This window comes from Esox lucius, chromosome 17 (assembly GCF_011004845.1).
Source record: "Esox lucius isolate fEsoLuc1 chromosome 17, fEsoLuc1.pri, whole genome shotgun sequence".
Taxonomy (NCBI): Eukaryota; Metazoa; Chordata; class Actinopteri; order Esociformes; family Esocidae; genus Esox; species Esox lucius.
In genome coordinates this window covers 34,261,163-34,279,095 of record NC_047585.1, presented here as the reverse complement: position 1 = coordinate 34,279,095, position 17,933 = coordinate 34,261,163, and the positions used below count along the sequence as shown (strand labels likewise).

General features: G+C 40.3%; 1 protein-coding gene across 2 annotated transcripts; it reads left to right on the top strand.

The window, feature by feature from the left end:
* Window positions 1-1,502: 1,502 nt before the first annotated feature.
* On the top strand, window positions 1,503-15,934 carry LOC105026465 (actin-associated protein FAM107A). 2 transcript variants are annotated; one of them, XM_010897938.3, is made up of 4 exons: window positions 1,503-1,783; window positions 13,678-13,940; window positions 14,043-14,193; window positions 14,758-15,934. In XM_010897938.3, exons 1-4 carry the CDS (start codon window positions 1,622-1,624, stop codon window positions 14,872-14,874), a joined length of 693 nt encoding a protein of 230 aa, XP_010896240.1. In that variant the 5' UTR covers window positions 1,503-1,621; the 3' UTR covers window positions 14,875-15,934. The 2 variants fall into 2 exon arrangements, with proteins under 2 accessions (XP_010896240.1, XP_034143379.1); XM_034287488.1 differs by having other exon boundaries at window positions 14,043-14,226.
* The last annotated feature ends 1,999 nt before the right edge of the window (window positions 15,935-17,933 follow it).

Genomic DNA, 17,933 nt, shown 5'->3' with positions numbered 1-17,933 from the left:
ATGTCAAACCTTTGTGTCTGTCTGTAACGAGATGGGCAAGCTGACAATCTACGTTGCCAGTGTTTAGTAGTGTCAGATATTCTCACTCTTTCCAGGGACACTCTGATAGGATGTAAAAGTAATAGGATGCTTAGAACAACCTGGACTTAAATCATCTCAGAATGGGACTGCTGGTCTAGGATCAGATCTGACAGGCAAAATGCTCAACTTAGTTTAAAGGTTTATTTGTCAAATACATCATGCACAATGAAATTCTTCTGACATGGCACCCGACAACTATGTAGTGAGAATTAAGTAGAAACATATATATATAGGTTTCTTCCAAATATTCAGCCTTCTTAGGGAGTTTTTCCTAGCCACTGAAATTCAACACTACTGTTGTTTGCTTTAAGGCCGGGTGTCTCTGTAAAAGCACTTTGTGACACCTGCTGTTGTAAAAAGGGCTTTATAAATACATTTGATTGATTGATGACCTATCTGTATGGACGGAGTTGATGAGGCCGCCTCAAATGCAAATAATCATCCTTTGGCAGAGTGCTTCCCAACACACCTTTTCTCCTCAAATGTCATGGTAATTTCCATATAATGTTTTATCTTGAAGGCAGCGCCATGTTACAGCTATCTAACAAATAGTTGCCTAATCTATTAAACAATTCCTGTAAAAGTTCTTCGGTGCAACTCGTCTTGGCTGTGTTGTTCGGTGCATTTGACAAATAAACCTTGAAACTTTAAAAATGTATACCACCAGGTTGGCCTATTGCATATAATTTTTCTGAGAATTATGCGTAGAGTAGATAACTAAATAACATTTTATATGACTCTGCTAATATTATCGAAGATATACTCGGTTTTTTTTACAACCAAAACCTGAGAAATCTCACTAAACTGGTAATGCGAGTCCACCTTCACTCACATGATGACCACACAAACAGCGCACAATTCAAAAACAATGTTTTTATAACATTAAATTATGAACTCAAACATACAAGGTGTAATAATTATTCCTTGCACCTATTCTTTTTTAAATGAAGTAATCCAAAAATAATTATATATTTTTTCTAAAATATCTGTAATCCAATTACAATGTTTTTGTTGGTAACGTAACGGATTACAGTTACTGGATTACTTGTAATCAGTTACTCCCCAACTCTGCTCATAATGCAGAAGGCTAAAACATGATTCGGAGATAAAGTGATGGTTCTGCTTGCATTTAATCAAATGCAGTAAGCGTATCCAATTCCTTCCCGGAGGGTCTTGGCCATTGCAAATTATTGTATTACACAGGTTAAATAGATAAATGATTGGTAAAGTAGTCAGCCAGACTCTTCCTGGCTGTACAGATCAGCAGGTTGAATGAGAGAGAGAGCATGGGGAGGGAGATAGTTTGGGGAGAGGAGTGTCAACCAAAATAGCAACACCTCATGTCTCCATCCAAACCCCTTTAATCTCCCCTCCCCCTTTCCCTGAGCTCTCCCTAACCCCCCCAAAAAAGGGGCAGTCCTCCATGTTTCTGTTGGTTGTCAAAAGGCTTGGTGTTATGATGGACTGGAGAAACCCCTAGATTCACTTATAGACTGTTGTCACATGTTCAGTGAGTTTAGGGTTGTTTTCTCTTGGATGAATGCATTTCCTTTCTCTCCTTCCTCCTCTCCTCTGTCCTTTGCCTGGAGTGGTGGGGGGCAGTGCAGTTCTAGTGGACGTCCAGAACAAGAAAACATCAAGAACTGTACAGGCTCACCTCTTAACTCAACTCAAGGCCATGGGAGTAACTTATGGAAAGAAAGTAAGTCATTGCTATGTCCTTTTGTTTTGAAATGATGTTGCCCTTATGTTATGTCGTGATTGCATGTTTATCTTAGAATGTAGTGGCATGTATGACACATGCATTAGGTATAAACAATAGATTTTCATGTCAGACAAGTATTGTATTGTTCTGAACACCTAGAAAAAAGACAATTGATTTCAATGTATTTCAGATTTCAGATTCATATTTTTTTCAAGCAATAATCAGAAATAATCTCTTCTCTCTGGTTATTCAGAAATATTTTAAATTAGGGTTACACTTTATTTTCAGGGACCCAATTTCTATCTGTTAGTTGTTCTATAGTGAGTATACTATTATCAAGCTTTCAACAAAATATCTGTTGATAAACAATTGCTTTCTAAGGTTAAGGTTAGGGTTAATTTTAGAATAAGGTTTAGGATTACGGTTTCGTTAAAGGGTCAGGGTTTGTAAGATACAATGTTACTGACAGTCAGTAGATCATCTATAGACCATTTACAGACCCACTATATGGACTCATAAAATAAAGTGTTACCAAAATGAGTGGTAGAATCCTTCGGAAAGATTGTTACAGTAATTCCAAAAGAAGAACAGTATTTTTTGTGTGGCACTTCAAGCTTTGTTAGTATCCCAACATATGCATGTGTCTGAGCAAAAAAACAAGTAGGCTAGACACAGTAAGATCACCATGTTTACCCCAGAGTGAAGGCCCTAATGTCATATCACATTAACATCACATTAATGGTCTATGCACAATATCCTCTCCCAGAGATTAGCCAATCAGAGGCAATCAGACCTCATTATCTAAAGACCAATGAACCGACAGCGATTCCATGCTACAGCTCTACCTGATTACGCTCACAGACTCCGCTTGAATTTGTTTGCAGAGTTGCGATCAATTCCATTTGAACAGTGACATTATCACTAAATCTTAACAAGATGATATAATACTACTTCACTAGAATATCTGTAGTTTAGTTACCTTACCATTTAAAGTAAGTGTATCCTTTATTGAAGTAACATAATAGCTCAACAAAAATACACAGACACTCCTGTTAGTGACCATGTTAGTGTTAGGGAAAATGTATTCTAACCATTCTAACCTGTGACTAGTTATGTTTGCATTAACATTAACGTAGGCTCAGCATGGATTTTTGAGTTTGCTAAATTGTTGTTGATCAAACGTTGGGCCAACTCATATCCCAGCTGGTTGCTGCAGGCTACAACAATTGTATGTTAATTCAAGCACCATGCCGTTCACCTTCCAATGAAATTTTGTTGAGCAAATTGCAGCTGGTTGCTTCTTGCCCTAGGGGGGCCGAATATCCAGGGCCAGCCATGCCTTTGTACGTTGAAATAACTTGACTGGCTTATGTGAAGTGATGAGCAATTAATATTAGATTCCAGACAGCTTTAAGGATTTGCTAAACATCTGTAAATGATGACTCCAGTCTTGTCAAGCCGTACCTCAGAATTGAAGATATATTATAAGCCAATCAATGGTTTGAAAAGACTGATGGAAGTTTATTGGATGCTACATTTTTAGAACCTTCCCCCTGCCAGTTGAAGCTATTTTCCCCTCATATGCCAGTTTGTCATGGGAAATACTGAATTGTTATGCCATAAATAGGCATAGGCCTAGATTGAATGAATTACAATTGTTAAAGATTAAAACGGTTTCCCAGCAAACCTCATCCTTATTGTTTACTGTAGTAACACTCAGTTAATTTTTCCGGCATGTAACACATGGAAATGGTAATGTTTACAAATAAACCTTGTTTAATTTCTCTGACAATAAGCAATGCTTTAAGTCTTCATAAAATAATATCACAGGCAAATGTTGTAGCTTGCAATGAACAATAACAATAAAAAAGTTATCTAATTCCCTGTGCTTGTTTGTTTTCATATTTGGAGTAAACAGATTTTAGACTGCAATGATAGGCTAACGTATCGCTATCGTAACGATTCATACTTGCTTCCTGCGGAGCCTGAGCCAGTCTGGGTGTTACCACCCGAACACCACCTGTTTCAGAACTGGCTAAAGTTGTAGTTGTGGCTATTGTAACTCTAGTTGAAGCTGTAATGTTTTTTGTAGTTGTGATTGTGGATGTGAGGTCATGGTGGCGGCTGGAGCTGAAGTACGCCTCGCATCATTAGCATCTGCTACATGTGTTATCTCCACTTCGCACCTCTACAGGTCTCATACTCTGTAGAGATTAGCTGTTGACAGATAGATTTTGCAAATCGTGCACTTGGCAAAATAAGAATTTATGTTTGTAAAGGTGCACCAAATATTGTTCCTTAGTCACTGTTCACTCATTTTTAAATTTTATTATAAATGTCAGGAAGGTGTTGATCTAAACCTACGTCATACCTAGAATTATGTTTATGTTTAAAATATTCATTGAGATACTTTCTGAAGTTCAAAAATTATATTTATGAATGACACATTTTATACTCATTAGGCTTAAAAATGTTTTGTATTTTAAAGATAGTGTAATAGCTATGTGTCCTAAATGTTTAATCATAATTGTAATCTAGCTAAATGGGTTTGAAAATGAAAACTGAAAAGGAGCCATACATATTTGCTTCCATAATTTATTTTTTTAATTATTATTATTTGTGGCATCATGACACATAACCTCTTGTTTTGGCATTTGTGTGGAAAAAGTTTGCATTCTGACTTTATGGCAGTCTAAATCACTATGTTTTAGCAGTGATTCAGTATGCTTAAAATATTTCTTAAAAAATAACAAATCGTTCATGATACAAACACCACTTACAGGCCAGCAGGAAGGCTACCATGTCTGCTACCAAAAATCAATTTAATTCAGTGGCTAACAAGTTTTCAAGCACATGTTGGCTAATTGCCGTCAAGAGGCCTGGTTCGTCTTTGTAACATCATGCATCATGATTGATTGTATACATATTCCAATAGACTTTAAACTTAAAATATATTAAATGAATGCTCTCAGCCAACTGATTACTGTGGTATGATCGAAAAACGACCTGGAACAAATGTATTTCCCTGTGAAATATGTCAAACTATGTACACTATAACATTTTGTTTTAAAAAGAACACATCATCCTGTCTCTAATGGGCACGTCCCAGCTAACACTTTCCGTCAGAATGTTGTTACGAAGTTGTCTGGCGTCCGAAATTAGGTAGCAGCAACATTGTTACATCAGTTACGTTGTCAAAACCGGAAAAGTGAAAGTTTTCTTGTTGTCGCTACAAGGCCCTGAATACATTTCTGATATGTTTTAAGAATATAAACCGAGCAGGGCTCATAGATCCATGAACACAGCCCAGAGTCCAAACTAAACATGACCAAGCTGGGTTTAGCAGTTATGCTGCACACAACTGGAATAAACTACCAGAAGATCTTAGACGTGCCCCAAACGTATACATTTTTAAATCCAGGTTAAAAACACTTCTCTTTTCAGATGCTTATGACTGAGTTCTTAAACTTAACCACTCTATTAGCCTTAGAGCTTTTATAGCTTCCTCTTGGAATCTATTATGGAATCTACCATATGTTTTTATTTAGTATTTTATTTTATGTCTATTTTCTAATTCTATGTTGTATTATTATGATGTTGTTTTGATGTTTTCATCTGAGTATTTGTTTTTATGAAATTGTGTTTTTATACATATTTTTTTTCTTTTTCTTTGTAGAGCACATTGAATGGCTTTGAATGTATGAACTGTGCTATGTAAATAAACTTGCTTGCTTGTTACAATGGAACTAATTGATGTTGTAAGTTGGTTGCTAGCATGTCGTGGCAACACGATATCTCTAAGATTGGCAGTTGGTAATCGTGAATCGCAGGCTTCCTATCCAGTTGACCATTCATATCCCTTTTTCCAGTAATGTTTTGGGATATTCATACATACAGCTAGAATATGTACATCTAAATTAATTTCTGTCTAAATTTGTATAGCAAAATTAATTTTTTGGACACTTCCATTGAGTGTTGTTGGTGGACTAAAATATTATAGAAAAGATTGAACAGCCTTGCCTGCCTTTCAACTGAAAACCAATTAGCCTCAGCAGAACATTTGACTTCAATAATCAATAATGACTTTGCCAGCTCTTCAGGAGTAGTAATTTTTTTAATTCGCTATGGTAATTATGAACTTGAAATTTAATTTCATGTTTAATATGTCAAGTAGATGTTGCCTTTAAGCTTTTATTTATTATTATTGTCATTTATTATTATTTTGCAAAACAATGATCAAGTTTAAATTAAAATGCAAGAGTTTGTCATTTTGATTGAAGTTCTCTTCTTTGCATGTTTGTTGCATATTATCCCTGATATCAGCCATCAGTAGTATGCTTTCTGTAGAAAGATAGTTAGGTCATAATTAGGTCATGATAACACACATGTTGTGATGATATGGACTAAAATGTACACCTTAATGTTATATTAAGGTTGCAATATTTTTGTAATATGCTATCAGCCAGGTGCAGATACAGAAGAGTGTAGTGAGGGTGAGAAATAAGAAAAAGATTAGCAGCAGTGCCTGTGCCGGATATGTCTCCAATATAATGTTTTCATGAGATGAAATAATACATATTTATATGTACTTTAAATATTTAAATAATATGAAAATAATCTGAATATGGGTGGTGCCCATGCAGGTCTTCTTTCCTAGGGCCCCAAAATCTTAATTACTCCCCTGGTCACATACTACACATCTTGCACTGTTGGAGCTCTGCCCAAGAAAGATATTTGATTTGTGAAGTGACACTGATTTAAAGTGGGTTACCACACAGGTATTTACCACACTTTTAGTATTTTTTTTTATTATTTATTTGGATTTCCATTATCTGCTGCCAAACCAGGAGCTACTCTTCCTGCTGCTCAGCCATAAATAAAAAACAGAAGACATTCTGTAGAAGGTGGTTTTCATTCTTTATAGCCAAATAATAATTGTGTCAGATATAGCACAAGTGAGCTACTCTTAACATCACACTTTGTGCATTATAAAGACATGTGATCTGGGCCTACAAGCAGTAATAAATAATTAAATAAACCGCTGATCCTGGCATCATTTCATTCAGAATTAAGAAAAGTGAGTAGCATGGATGTCATGTTTGATGGTTTCGACATAATGTGCTCCTACATTTACCATAGAGTACGTGGCTACATTGAAATAGGTTACACCACAGATGGGACTACAGAAAACTACAGAAAATGTCAAACACATTATGGTGTGTCTATCTATTCAAGGGTGAACTCCATTACTTCCACCCAGCCAACACAATGAAAGAACGGAACACCACTCAAACCTTTACATGAAAGAAAGGACCAGCACTCAAACTTTTCAATGAATAATGAATTTCTGTGGCTAGACATTTGGTCACATTTCTCTTTAATTAAGTATTCTTGCCATTTGGCAGTTATTTACCTATATTAAACCACACATGACATGTACAATATGATGAAACATGGTCAATTTGTCTTTTTATGGGATACACATGCAAACACAACAGTTCAATCTAAACCAAAACCATAATTTGACAATATTCTTGGTTGATTGTACTTTATAACCATTTCACTTCCTCATTGTCTGATTGGATAAAGTTACATTTGGTCAATTAGATTCACTTTGTTAACTTAAGACAACTTTTCCACTGTAGTGAAGAATTTTTCCTTGTGGGTTTTGCTGAATAAAAAGACAGTAGTCTAATTGCTACAGACCCAGATGACCAGTGAACTGAGAGGACAGGAAAGGCCTTTTTGGAATCTGATCTGGAGGCCTGCCACCTACCTCATTACAACCAAACTCAGAAACAATAGGCCTTAGTTACAGCTCAATAACTTTCATTACCAAAGTAATGAAAGTTGCCAACAGAGATTCAACAATCATGTAACACTGGAACAGGGGGCAGGACAGAGGCGCAGCAGTATGAAAATGAGAAACTACACAAAAACAGAAACGTCACAGCAGTATGAAAACCAAACAATGACCGACAACTAACACTAGGGAAGGGGGAACTTAAATAGGGATTAGGGAAACAGGTGGGAGCAAAAGAGAAGAACAGGTTTCCATTCTCCAAATGAGAGAAAGAGGGTGTTAGGCATGGCCTGTCTGTCTTACCCAGACATGATAAACATAACAGGCTTTTGTCAACCCATATCATATTTTCACTTAGTATTGGTGATGTCCTGACTGATCTTTACATTTGGATAACACTGCTGCCGTATGTCTTGGACACTCGGGTGAAGAGAGGGGCGGAGCTGTCAACTGATCACCACCTGGTGGTGAGTTGGATCCGATGGCGGGGGAGGAAGCTGGACAGACTCGGCAGGCCAAAGTGTACTGTAAGGGTCTGCTGGGAACGTCTGGCCGAGTCTCCTGTCAGAGAGATCTTTAACTCCCACCTCCGACAGAGCTTCAACTGGATCCCGAGTGAGGCTGGAGATACTGAGTCCGAGTGGACCATGTTCTCCACCGCCATTGTCGAAGCGGCCACTCGGAGCTGTGGCCGTAAGGTCTCCGGTGCTTGTCGAGGCGGCAATCCCCGAACCCGGTGGTGGACACCGGAAGTAAGGGATGCAGTCAAGCTGAAGAAGGAGTCCTATCAGGCCTGGTTGGCTTGTGGGACTCCTGAGGCGAATGACGGGTACCGACAGGCCAAGCGGACTGCAGCCCGGGTGGTTGTGGAGGCAAAAACTCGGGCCTGGGAGGAGTTCGGTGAGACCATGGAGAAGGACTATCGGCTGGCCTCGAAGAGATTCTGGCAAACCATCCTGCGCCTCAGGAGAGGGAAACAGTGCCCTACCAACGCTGTTTACAGTAGAGGTGGGCAGCTGTTGACCTCAACTGGGGATGTGGTCGGGCGGTGGAAGGAGTACTTCGAGGATCTCCTCAATCCTGCTGTCACGTCTTCCATTGAGGAAGCAGAGGATGAGGGCTCAGAGGTGGACTCGTCCATCTCCCGGGCTGAAGTCACTGAGGTGGTCAAGAAACTCCTCGGTGGCAAGGCACCGGGGGTGGATGAGATCCGCCCTGAGTACCTCAAGTCTCTGGATGTTGTGGTGCTGTCTTGGTTGACACGCCTGTGCAACATCGCGTGGTGGTCGGGGACAGTGCCTCTGGGATGGCAGACCGGGGTGGTGGTCCCTCTTTTTAAGAAGGGGGACCGGAGGGTGTGTTCCAACTACAGGGGGATCACACTTCTCAGCCTCCCCGGGAAAGTCTATGCCAGGGTTCTGGAGAGGAGAATACGGCTGATAGTAGAACCTCGGATTCAGGAGGAACAGTGTGGTTTTCGTCCGGGTCGTTGAACACTGGACCAGCTCTATACCCTCTACGGGGTGTTGGAGGGTTCATGGGAGTTTGCCCAACCAGTCCACATGTGTTTTGTGGATTTGGAGAAGGCATTCGACTGTGCACTCGCGGCGTCCTGTGGAGGGTGCTTCGGGAATATGGGGTCCTGGGTCCTTTTCTAAGGGCTGTCAGGTCCCTATACGACCGAAGCAGGAGCTTGGTCCGCATTGCCGGCAGTAAGTCAGACTTGTTCCCAGTGCATGTTGGACTCTGGCAGGGCTGCCCTTTGTCGCCGGTTCTGTTCATAATTTTTATGGACAGAATTTCTAGGCGCAGCCAGGGGCCGGAGAGTGTCAGGTTTGGGGACCACACGATTTCATCTTTTCTCTTTGCAGATGATGTTGTCGTGTTGGCCCCTTCAAACCAGGATCTTCAGCATGTGCTGGGACGGTTTGCACCCGAGTGTGAAGCGGTGGGGATGAGAATCAGTACCTCCAAATCCGAGGCCATGGTCCTCAGTCGGAAAAGGGTGGCTTGGCCACTTCAGGTTGGTGGAGAGTGCTTGCCTCAAGTGGAGAGTTTAAGTATCTAGGGGTCTTGTTCTCGAGTGAGGGAAGGATGGAACGGGAGACCCGGGAGGAGCTCGTAGTAGAGCCGCTGCTCCTCCACATCGAGAGGGGTCAGCTGAGGTGGCTTGGGCATCTGTTTCGGATGCCTCCGGAACGCCTTCCTGGGAAGGTGTTCCGGTCCAGTCCCACCGGGAGGAGACCCCAGGGAAGACCTAGGACACGCTGGAGGGACTATGTCTTCCGGCTGGCCTGGGAACGCCTCGGTGTCCCCCCGGAAGAGCTGGAGGAAGTGTCTAGGGAGAGGGAAGTCTGGGCATCTCTGCTTAGACTGCTGCCCCCGCGACCCGGCCCCGGATGAAGCGGAAGAAGATGAATGAATGAATGAATGAATAATATCATTGTCGTGGACCTAACACCAGAAGGCAACAATGCATTTTGGGTCAGCTACTTTATATATTTATTTTCAACACAAACCTATTGTGGTTGGTTGCCTTACATTTGTATGTTGAATCAACACATTCTAACCTAAAGTAATGAAAATGGTAGCTAGGTCCTCTCTTCACAAGGAACACATTTGCTTTTGGTCATGATGTCAACTAAAATGGATTTTCTGCATTTTGAAAAACACTTAAACTATTTTAAAAAATCACCAAAGAACCAATATGCCAAAATACTTTTTCCTAATCGTTGGAAAAAAACATTTGGATTAACGATTTGATAACATATGGTACATTAAAATAGATAATCTTGTGTGCTGTTGAAGACAGCTGTCCACTTAACTGTCATACGTTTTTATATCAGCTAATGGTAATGTTGAATTATGAAACCTTATGTGTACATCAAGTAGTAATTATTGAAGAGACACGTTAGTAACACCCTAAGGCTAATGATTTTGGCATTCCAAATGAAGGATAATCAGTATAAACAAAACGTGTGTAATAGGCCTATTGATAGCCATATTAGTTGATAAAGGGTATATTTATATCCTTAGTGTGATATAATATAAAGATGGCCACAATTTTGGTCCGGCGGTTGTTTCCTGTGAGCACATTTGAACATGGCGGGTTGTGAGCCAATGGATGACCTAAAATAGAGGTGGGAGGAGGGGAGATGGAGGGAGGGAGAGAGAGATGGGATGGAAATACAGGGATGGCAGGGGAAGAAAAAGGTGGAGGGAGAGGAGAGTGAGAAAGCGGGTAGAAGAGGAAAGTCGAGGAGGAGGTAAAGGGAGAAGGAGGGAGCGGGGACAGTTGACGGAGATAGATGGGGCGATAGCGAGACTGTGGGCTGATTGACTGGCACCTTGAGGTGTGGCCAGTTCTAGAGGCTTATGTGGGATTTAGACAGAGGTGTAGGCTGTGGAACAGGGAGGGGCTGTTAGGCTCCCAGGCCAGCAATGCCCAGCTCTGACTGAATACTTAGTACTGGCCTGACCCTGGGCTCCATCAGTTAAATGGATAGCTGTCACATCCTGGCAAGAACACAAGGCAAACAGAAACATGTGATTGTAAAGTCAAGTAAGAAACATATTGGAAATTACTCCCATTTATAGTTGCTGTTTGTAGAAAGCAATAGTGATTGTTTTTTTTTTTTCATAAAGAAAAAAGGCAGGCTGAAAGATTTTGGGATGATGGGTATTTTGATGTTCATTCCATCTGGTATATTTACAGGTGTAAACTTTGCATTCTTGTAATCACTTTGTAAATGTGGTCCTTGGAGTTTGATGTGGTCCTTAGAGTTTGTAGTGGGTAACCCACAGCCCGTTACTGACAGGGTAGTTCCCAAGTTACTGCGTAGTAACAAGAATGTAAGTATGTTGTAAGAATGGGTAGTTATTTAGGAACAATGTAGGTATTACGTGTACTTATGAACGAATAACGATACTACTCCAAAACTACTGTAAACAGACAGGTGATAAAAATGAAATTTTGAAAAGTTCTTATTCGTGCTTATGAATTTACCATATTTCATTATTTTATTGCAAGTTCGCTAGCAGAAATAAGGATTTAAGAGGGAAAAATGAAAGAGGGCTGTAATTTCAAGCAGTGTCTGTTCCCACATAGTTACAGTGTAGTTACATGGAAAGAGGGCTGTAATTTGAATCTTATTTGTATCTACATTGGGAAACAACACAACATTCAGGAGATTTGCATAGTGAGCCAGGCACCTTTGGTTATCCACAGTAAAGTATGCCTTCTAATGTTAGAGTTTAATTGTCCTCAACAACAATAAAATCTGACAAACTTTTATTTGTTAAGCCTGTCCGTTTCATTTGTCAGCTTGTCGCTTTCAACGCGACGAAATTTGAGCGCTTTCAATCCGGCACATTGGAGAAAAAAACATTTATGTGGCCACCTATTATGAGAAGCATTGGGGGCTGTAGGACACCCAGCAGATAGGTGCTTTCTGTGGCTTGATTTGTAACACGCATCTATAATCAATTCCTACATTTGTGATTGATGTCAACGCGGCTTTTGGTTTGGCAAGAACCGATTGCCCAAAGCGTGTGTTGGTGGTGAAAAGCGGAGCAATGCGCATCATCTTTCTTTTCTTTTAAATCTTTAATTCTATCCTTCTTTATTTGAAGTTTAGGTACAATTACAGCTCTGGAAAAAATTAAGAGACCACTGCAAAATTATCAGTTTCTCTGATTTTACTATTCACAGGTAAATGTTTGAGTTATTCTATTAACTACTGACATTACTCCCAAATTCCAAATAAAAATATTGTCATTTAGAGTATTTTTTTGTAGAAAAACAACAACTTGTCAAAATAACCAAAAAATATGCACTGTTTTCAGACCTCAAATAATGCAAAGAAAACAAATTTATATTAATTTTCAACAACAAAATACAAATGTTTTAGCTTAGAAGAGAAATCAATATTTGGTGGAATAACAGTGATTTTTAATCACAGCTTTCATGTGTCAGCTGGCATGCTCTCTACTAGTCTGTCACATTGCTGTTGGGTGAAATGATGCCACCCCTGGCACAAAAATTCAAGTAGCTCGGCTCTGTTTGATGGCTTGTGACCATCCATCTTCCTCTTGATCAAATTCCAGAGGTTTTCAATGGGGTTCAGGTCTGGAGATTGGGCTGGCTATGACAGGGTCTTGATCTGGTGGTCCTCCATACACACCTTGATTGATCTGGCTTTGTGGCCTGGAGCATTGTCCTGCTGGAAAAAACTGTTCTCAGAGTTGGGGAACATTGTCAGAGCAGAAGGAAGCAGGTGTTCTTCCAGGATAACCTTGTACTTGGCTTGATTCATGCGTCCTTCACAAAGACAAATCTGCCCAATTCCAACCTTGCTGAATCTCCAATCCTCCACCAAATTTCACAGAGGGTGTGAGACACTGTGGCATGACCATTAAATGACCAGGTGTTGGGCAAAGCTGAAAATTTGACTCGTCAGACTCCCTTTCTCTACGATCCAATTCTTATGGTCTTTTGCACATTTCAGTTCGGCTCTTCTTTGCTTATCATTGATGAAAGGCTTTTTTCTAGCTTTTTACAACTTCAGCCATTCTTTTTGTAGGTCACTTGATGTCATCCTACTTCAAAGCTTTTATTTTCAACTCTTTTGTCATGCTGAATAGTAATTTTTTGAAATTCAAACTACCTTTGAGGTACTATTTGCACTGTTTTTGCCATCCAGCTGGTCCTATTGCAAGAGGATAGTGATGACCACAGCAGTGGGTTTTTATACTTTTCCTTGTTAAATTAGATTTGGTTCAGGTAATCACCTAATCAGTACCTCATTATGTAAAATGAGGTGTGCCTGTGTTGGAATTTAACAGTCACTGGAATGGAATGGCTGCCATATATGTAGAGATGCTGATTTAAGAAAAATTAGGAGTTGTCTCTTAATTTTTTCCAGATCTGTATATGCAGTGCTGGCTCAAGCATTTGCTTTGGGGCCCCCTTCCCTAGTGGCCCCTAGTGGTCTGGGCCCCCTAGCGGGCCTAGAACTGGCCCAAATTATTTGCGTTTAAATTTTTTTTTTATAGAAATTATATTGGGGTTTCTCTCTTTTTTTATGAGGACATAAGAAGGAATAAAGTTGACTGTCCCCCAGCCTCAGCCCATGCTGGCCTGCTGTCCAACCATGATGGAGAGCACGGTCAGGGTCAAGGTTCAGAAGACCTGGAGGAGCACAGAAAGTCAGGTGGATCAACACCCGAGCTAGAGGGTCAGAACGGGAATGGCAGTGATCTGATCATCCAGCCCAAGAAGCTCCTAAACCCTGTCAGGATTTCCAGAAGTCACCGGGAGCTCCACAAGGAACTAAAGATGACACACAAAAGGTACAACTTGGATACGGTTGCACACACCCACACACACACACTTACTGTACACTCACACAGACACAAACACAAGCTTCAGCTGTAGTAATTGTTCTCTTTCAGAAATCCATGCATGGAAGGGAAGCCAGAGCTCCAGCGTGTTCTGGAACAGAGGAACTGGAAACAAGGGATGGAGCAAAGGAGAGAGGCTGAGGAGGACAAGAGCAAGTCTCTCCAACAGGAACTCATGAAGAGGTGTCAGAGGTCGGAGGAGGTCGGTTGGTCTGCCCCTCATGGCAACGTCATGGTAACAGCATGCCCACAATGTCTGCCCCGTAGCTCTAAATGATGGGGATTTAGAGATACAGCTTACTGTGTTGTAATGTCAATTAATTGCCTATCTACCTACACTAAAATTTGTACAAACCTTCATATTTAAAAAACATCTAAATAAAATCAGCTCAACACGTAAGCAGTATTAACACTTAACAGCATGTCTGGAGAAGGAAGTGGTGCTGTCTGAAGTGTCAGACGCATTGGCCACTCTGTCATTATTCAACCAGTTGTAAGACTCCAGCACACCAGCACAACTTGTTTTCCAGTGGTCCGACTGGTCACACAAGACTTGCACTGCACACAGCTTTACCCATGACTTACTAGGCCATTTCCCTACAATGCTCATTTTTTGAATTTTTAGAATGGGTGGAAAATGTACAGCAGTTGCCTTCTGCAAATACACACTACATGCAGTGGACCGGCACAGCGCCTGGGAGCAACATGTACAGCCATGCTGTGGATTCTAATGTGCCCTCTGTCAACATTCCTTTCTCCCCTGCAGCTGGAGAGAGACCGAAGGGTTCGACAGGAGGCTCTGCAGAATTACCCAGAGTTCATCAGGGTCAAGGAGAGCCTGAGACGTACGGCCGTGCTGGACGTGGCCAATGAGGCGGTTTAAAAGGACCGACCCGACGATGGGAAATGTATGGTCAGAGTGGCGTCATGGTGTTGCTGGGGCATGTACGCACAAGGTCTGGACAGGAGGGTTTACTACGTAAATGTTTAGTGACGAAGGTGAAGAGATCATATGGAGGACGACAGTGCCCGCCTGTGTGCCATTAAGCTACGGTATTTGAAATGCTTTGTGTGGTAGGCTTGACAACGTTCTGCTGCAGGGAGGTAGAGAGGAATGCGTGGTGCTGATTGGTATGCGAGAATGTCCACACCCAAAGGAGCCGATTCCAACCTTAGGTTAAAGATGTGTAAATTAGATAATGGAATATTAAATATTACAGAGCTAGTAACATTGCTGTGTTGAAAGACCATGTGTTAATAATCTTACCTTAACACTAGAATTATTTCACAATACTGACAACTGATCATTTTGTAAAAATATATTTTCACATGGTTGCACATGTTGATTCTTACTGATGTATAGTAACGCACTAAATCAAGAAATGTAATGTATTACAGAAATCTAATATATCACAGACAGCCTACAGTTAGCAAAAAGGATCATAACTGAATGATCGTTATTGAATGATGGAGTAGTCTCTTAATTCTTTCCAGAGCTGTATATGCAGTTTTCACTTTACTTTCATTACAGAGCAGGTCCAGGCTGTGTAGCCTACATATAACACATTCTAATTAGGTCATAATGCCTTTTAGTCTCCACTTATTTGCAACAAATGCAATCACACTGGGAGCTTTGTATTTCCAGTCAACTTTGCTGGTCACTATGAAAGACTGTATGGACACAGGATGGATACAACGTTTAGTATAGAGTGCAAAAAAGGAAAGCTAAAAGTGCAACCCTGTTTCCAAAGACATTGGGACGCTGTGTAAAAATTGTAAGAAAAACAGAATGCAATGATGTGCAAATCATTTGAACCCCAAAAAAATTGTACAAATAGCAAATCTTGAAACTGAGAAATGTTATTGTTGGTGGAAAAATATATGCCCATTTTGAATCAGAAGATGGGGAGGGGTTTACCACTGTGAAAGACTGCGCAGGCAAATAGTGCAACAATTTAGGGATAACGTTTCTCAATGTGAAATTGCAAAGAGTTTGTGGATCTTATCATCTACGGTACATAATATCATTAATAGATTCAGAGAATCTGGAGAAATCTCTGTACACAAGGGACAAGACCGAAAACCAATGTTGGATCTTCAGGCCCTCAGGCGGCACTGCATTAGAAACAGACACGATTCTGTAGTGGACATCACTCCATGGGCTCAGGAACACTCAGGAAAACATCCACAAATGCAAGTTAAAACTCTACCATGCAAATAAGAAAATACATTAAAAAAAAGATCTAGAAACGCTGCTGCCTTCTCTGGGCCCACATCATGGACTGAGGTTAAGCGGTGAACTGTGGTCTGACAAATCAAAATCTCAAATTCTTTTTGGGAATCATGGAAGCCACATCCTCTGGGTTAAAGAGGAGAGGGACCATCCAGCTTGTTATCAGTGCACAGCTGACAAGCCGGCATCCATTATGGTATGGGGGTGCATTAGTGCACATGGCATGGGTGACCTGCACATCTGTGAAAGCACCAATAATGCTAAACAATATATACAGGCTTTGGAGCAATGTATGTTGCCATCTGGACAATGTCTTTTTCAGAGTAGGCCTTGCTTATTTCAGCAAAACAATGCCAAACCCCATTCAGCACAGCATGGCTCTGTAGTAAAAGAGTCAAGGTGCTAAACTGGCCTGCCTGCAGTCCAGACCTGTCACCCATTGAAAGTATTTGGTGCATTATGAAACAAAATACAACAAAGGACCCTGTTAAGCAGCTGAAATCCTATATCAAACAAGAATGGGGAAAAATATATATATTCCAAACCTACTGCAATTGATCTCCTCAGTTCCCTAAGGCTTACAGAGTGTTGTTAAAAGAAGAGGTGATCCAACCCAGTGTTAAACATGCCCCTTTCCCAACTTTTTTGAAATCATTAGCTGGAATCTTATCATAATGGGCATGTATTTTTCCAAAAACAATAACATTTCTCAATTTTTACATTTTATATGTTGTCGTTTTACTGTTTTTTATTGAATAAAGGGAGAGATTATTTGCACATCATTGCATTGTGTTTTTAGTTGCACTTTACACAGTGTCCCAACCTTTTGGGAAACAGGGTTATATATAATGACTTACCTAACTGCTCAAAGAATTGTCTGGTACATTTGTTTAATATAACTAGGGTTTTGAAGTGGCTACGTTAGTAGCAATGACTTTTGGAATAGCTTGGAATGTAACCTTAAAATGTTTTGGTGAAACCTTGACATCCATCGTCTGAGAGGCTTGACATTATACGATAATTTGTCTGTCATTTCTATTGCCTTTATAAGGGAGAAGCGAGTGTCTACAAATTGGGAGTGTATTTGTGGATTATATTAAAAACTGTATCAGAAGGTGCATTTCTAAAATTAGATTAAAATATCCTTTTCATGTTTGTTTAAATTGTTGCTATATTTTCAGTGTTTTACCTATGTAATGTTCATGGTAATTAAATATTATTAGCGGTCTTACAGATCACAATTAGTCTAAAAACATTTTTTCCCTGACTGTCTTCTACACCCTCAGAATGCAAATAAACAGATGATTCTTAATTCACCTTGTGACAATTGTGATTTTTTCCTTAACACTTGGATGACTGTGTCATTAGACACATTTCTGTTTTGTCATAAATAAAAGGTTGATTGAAGACTTCAATAACACATTTCAGATTTTATCTGAACACAAGCATATTATATTTGTACACAAGAAGTGTCCGGTCTGTTGTAATATACAGTACACCCCGGATTATCCAGACTTAGGTGTATACTGCCCCCACAAAATGGTGGTGAATAACACTACTGTGCCTGTAGGTATGAGGATAACGCCCAATGACAAACTGTAATGTTACCAGGTACCGGTTCAGTTAGGCACACTATAGAGTTCTGCCCTCAAGACACATCCAGAAATATGTAACATAACCAGAACCATTACCAGGAAATGCTGCTCATT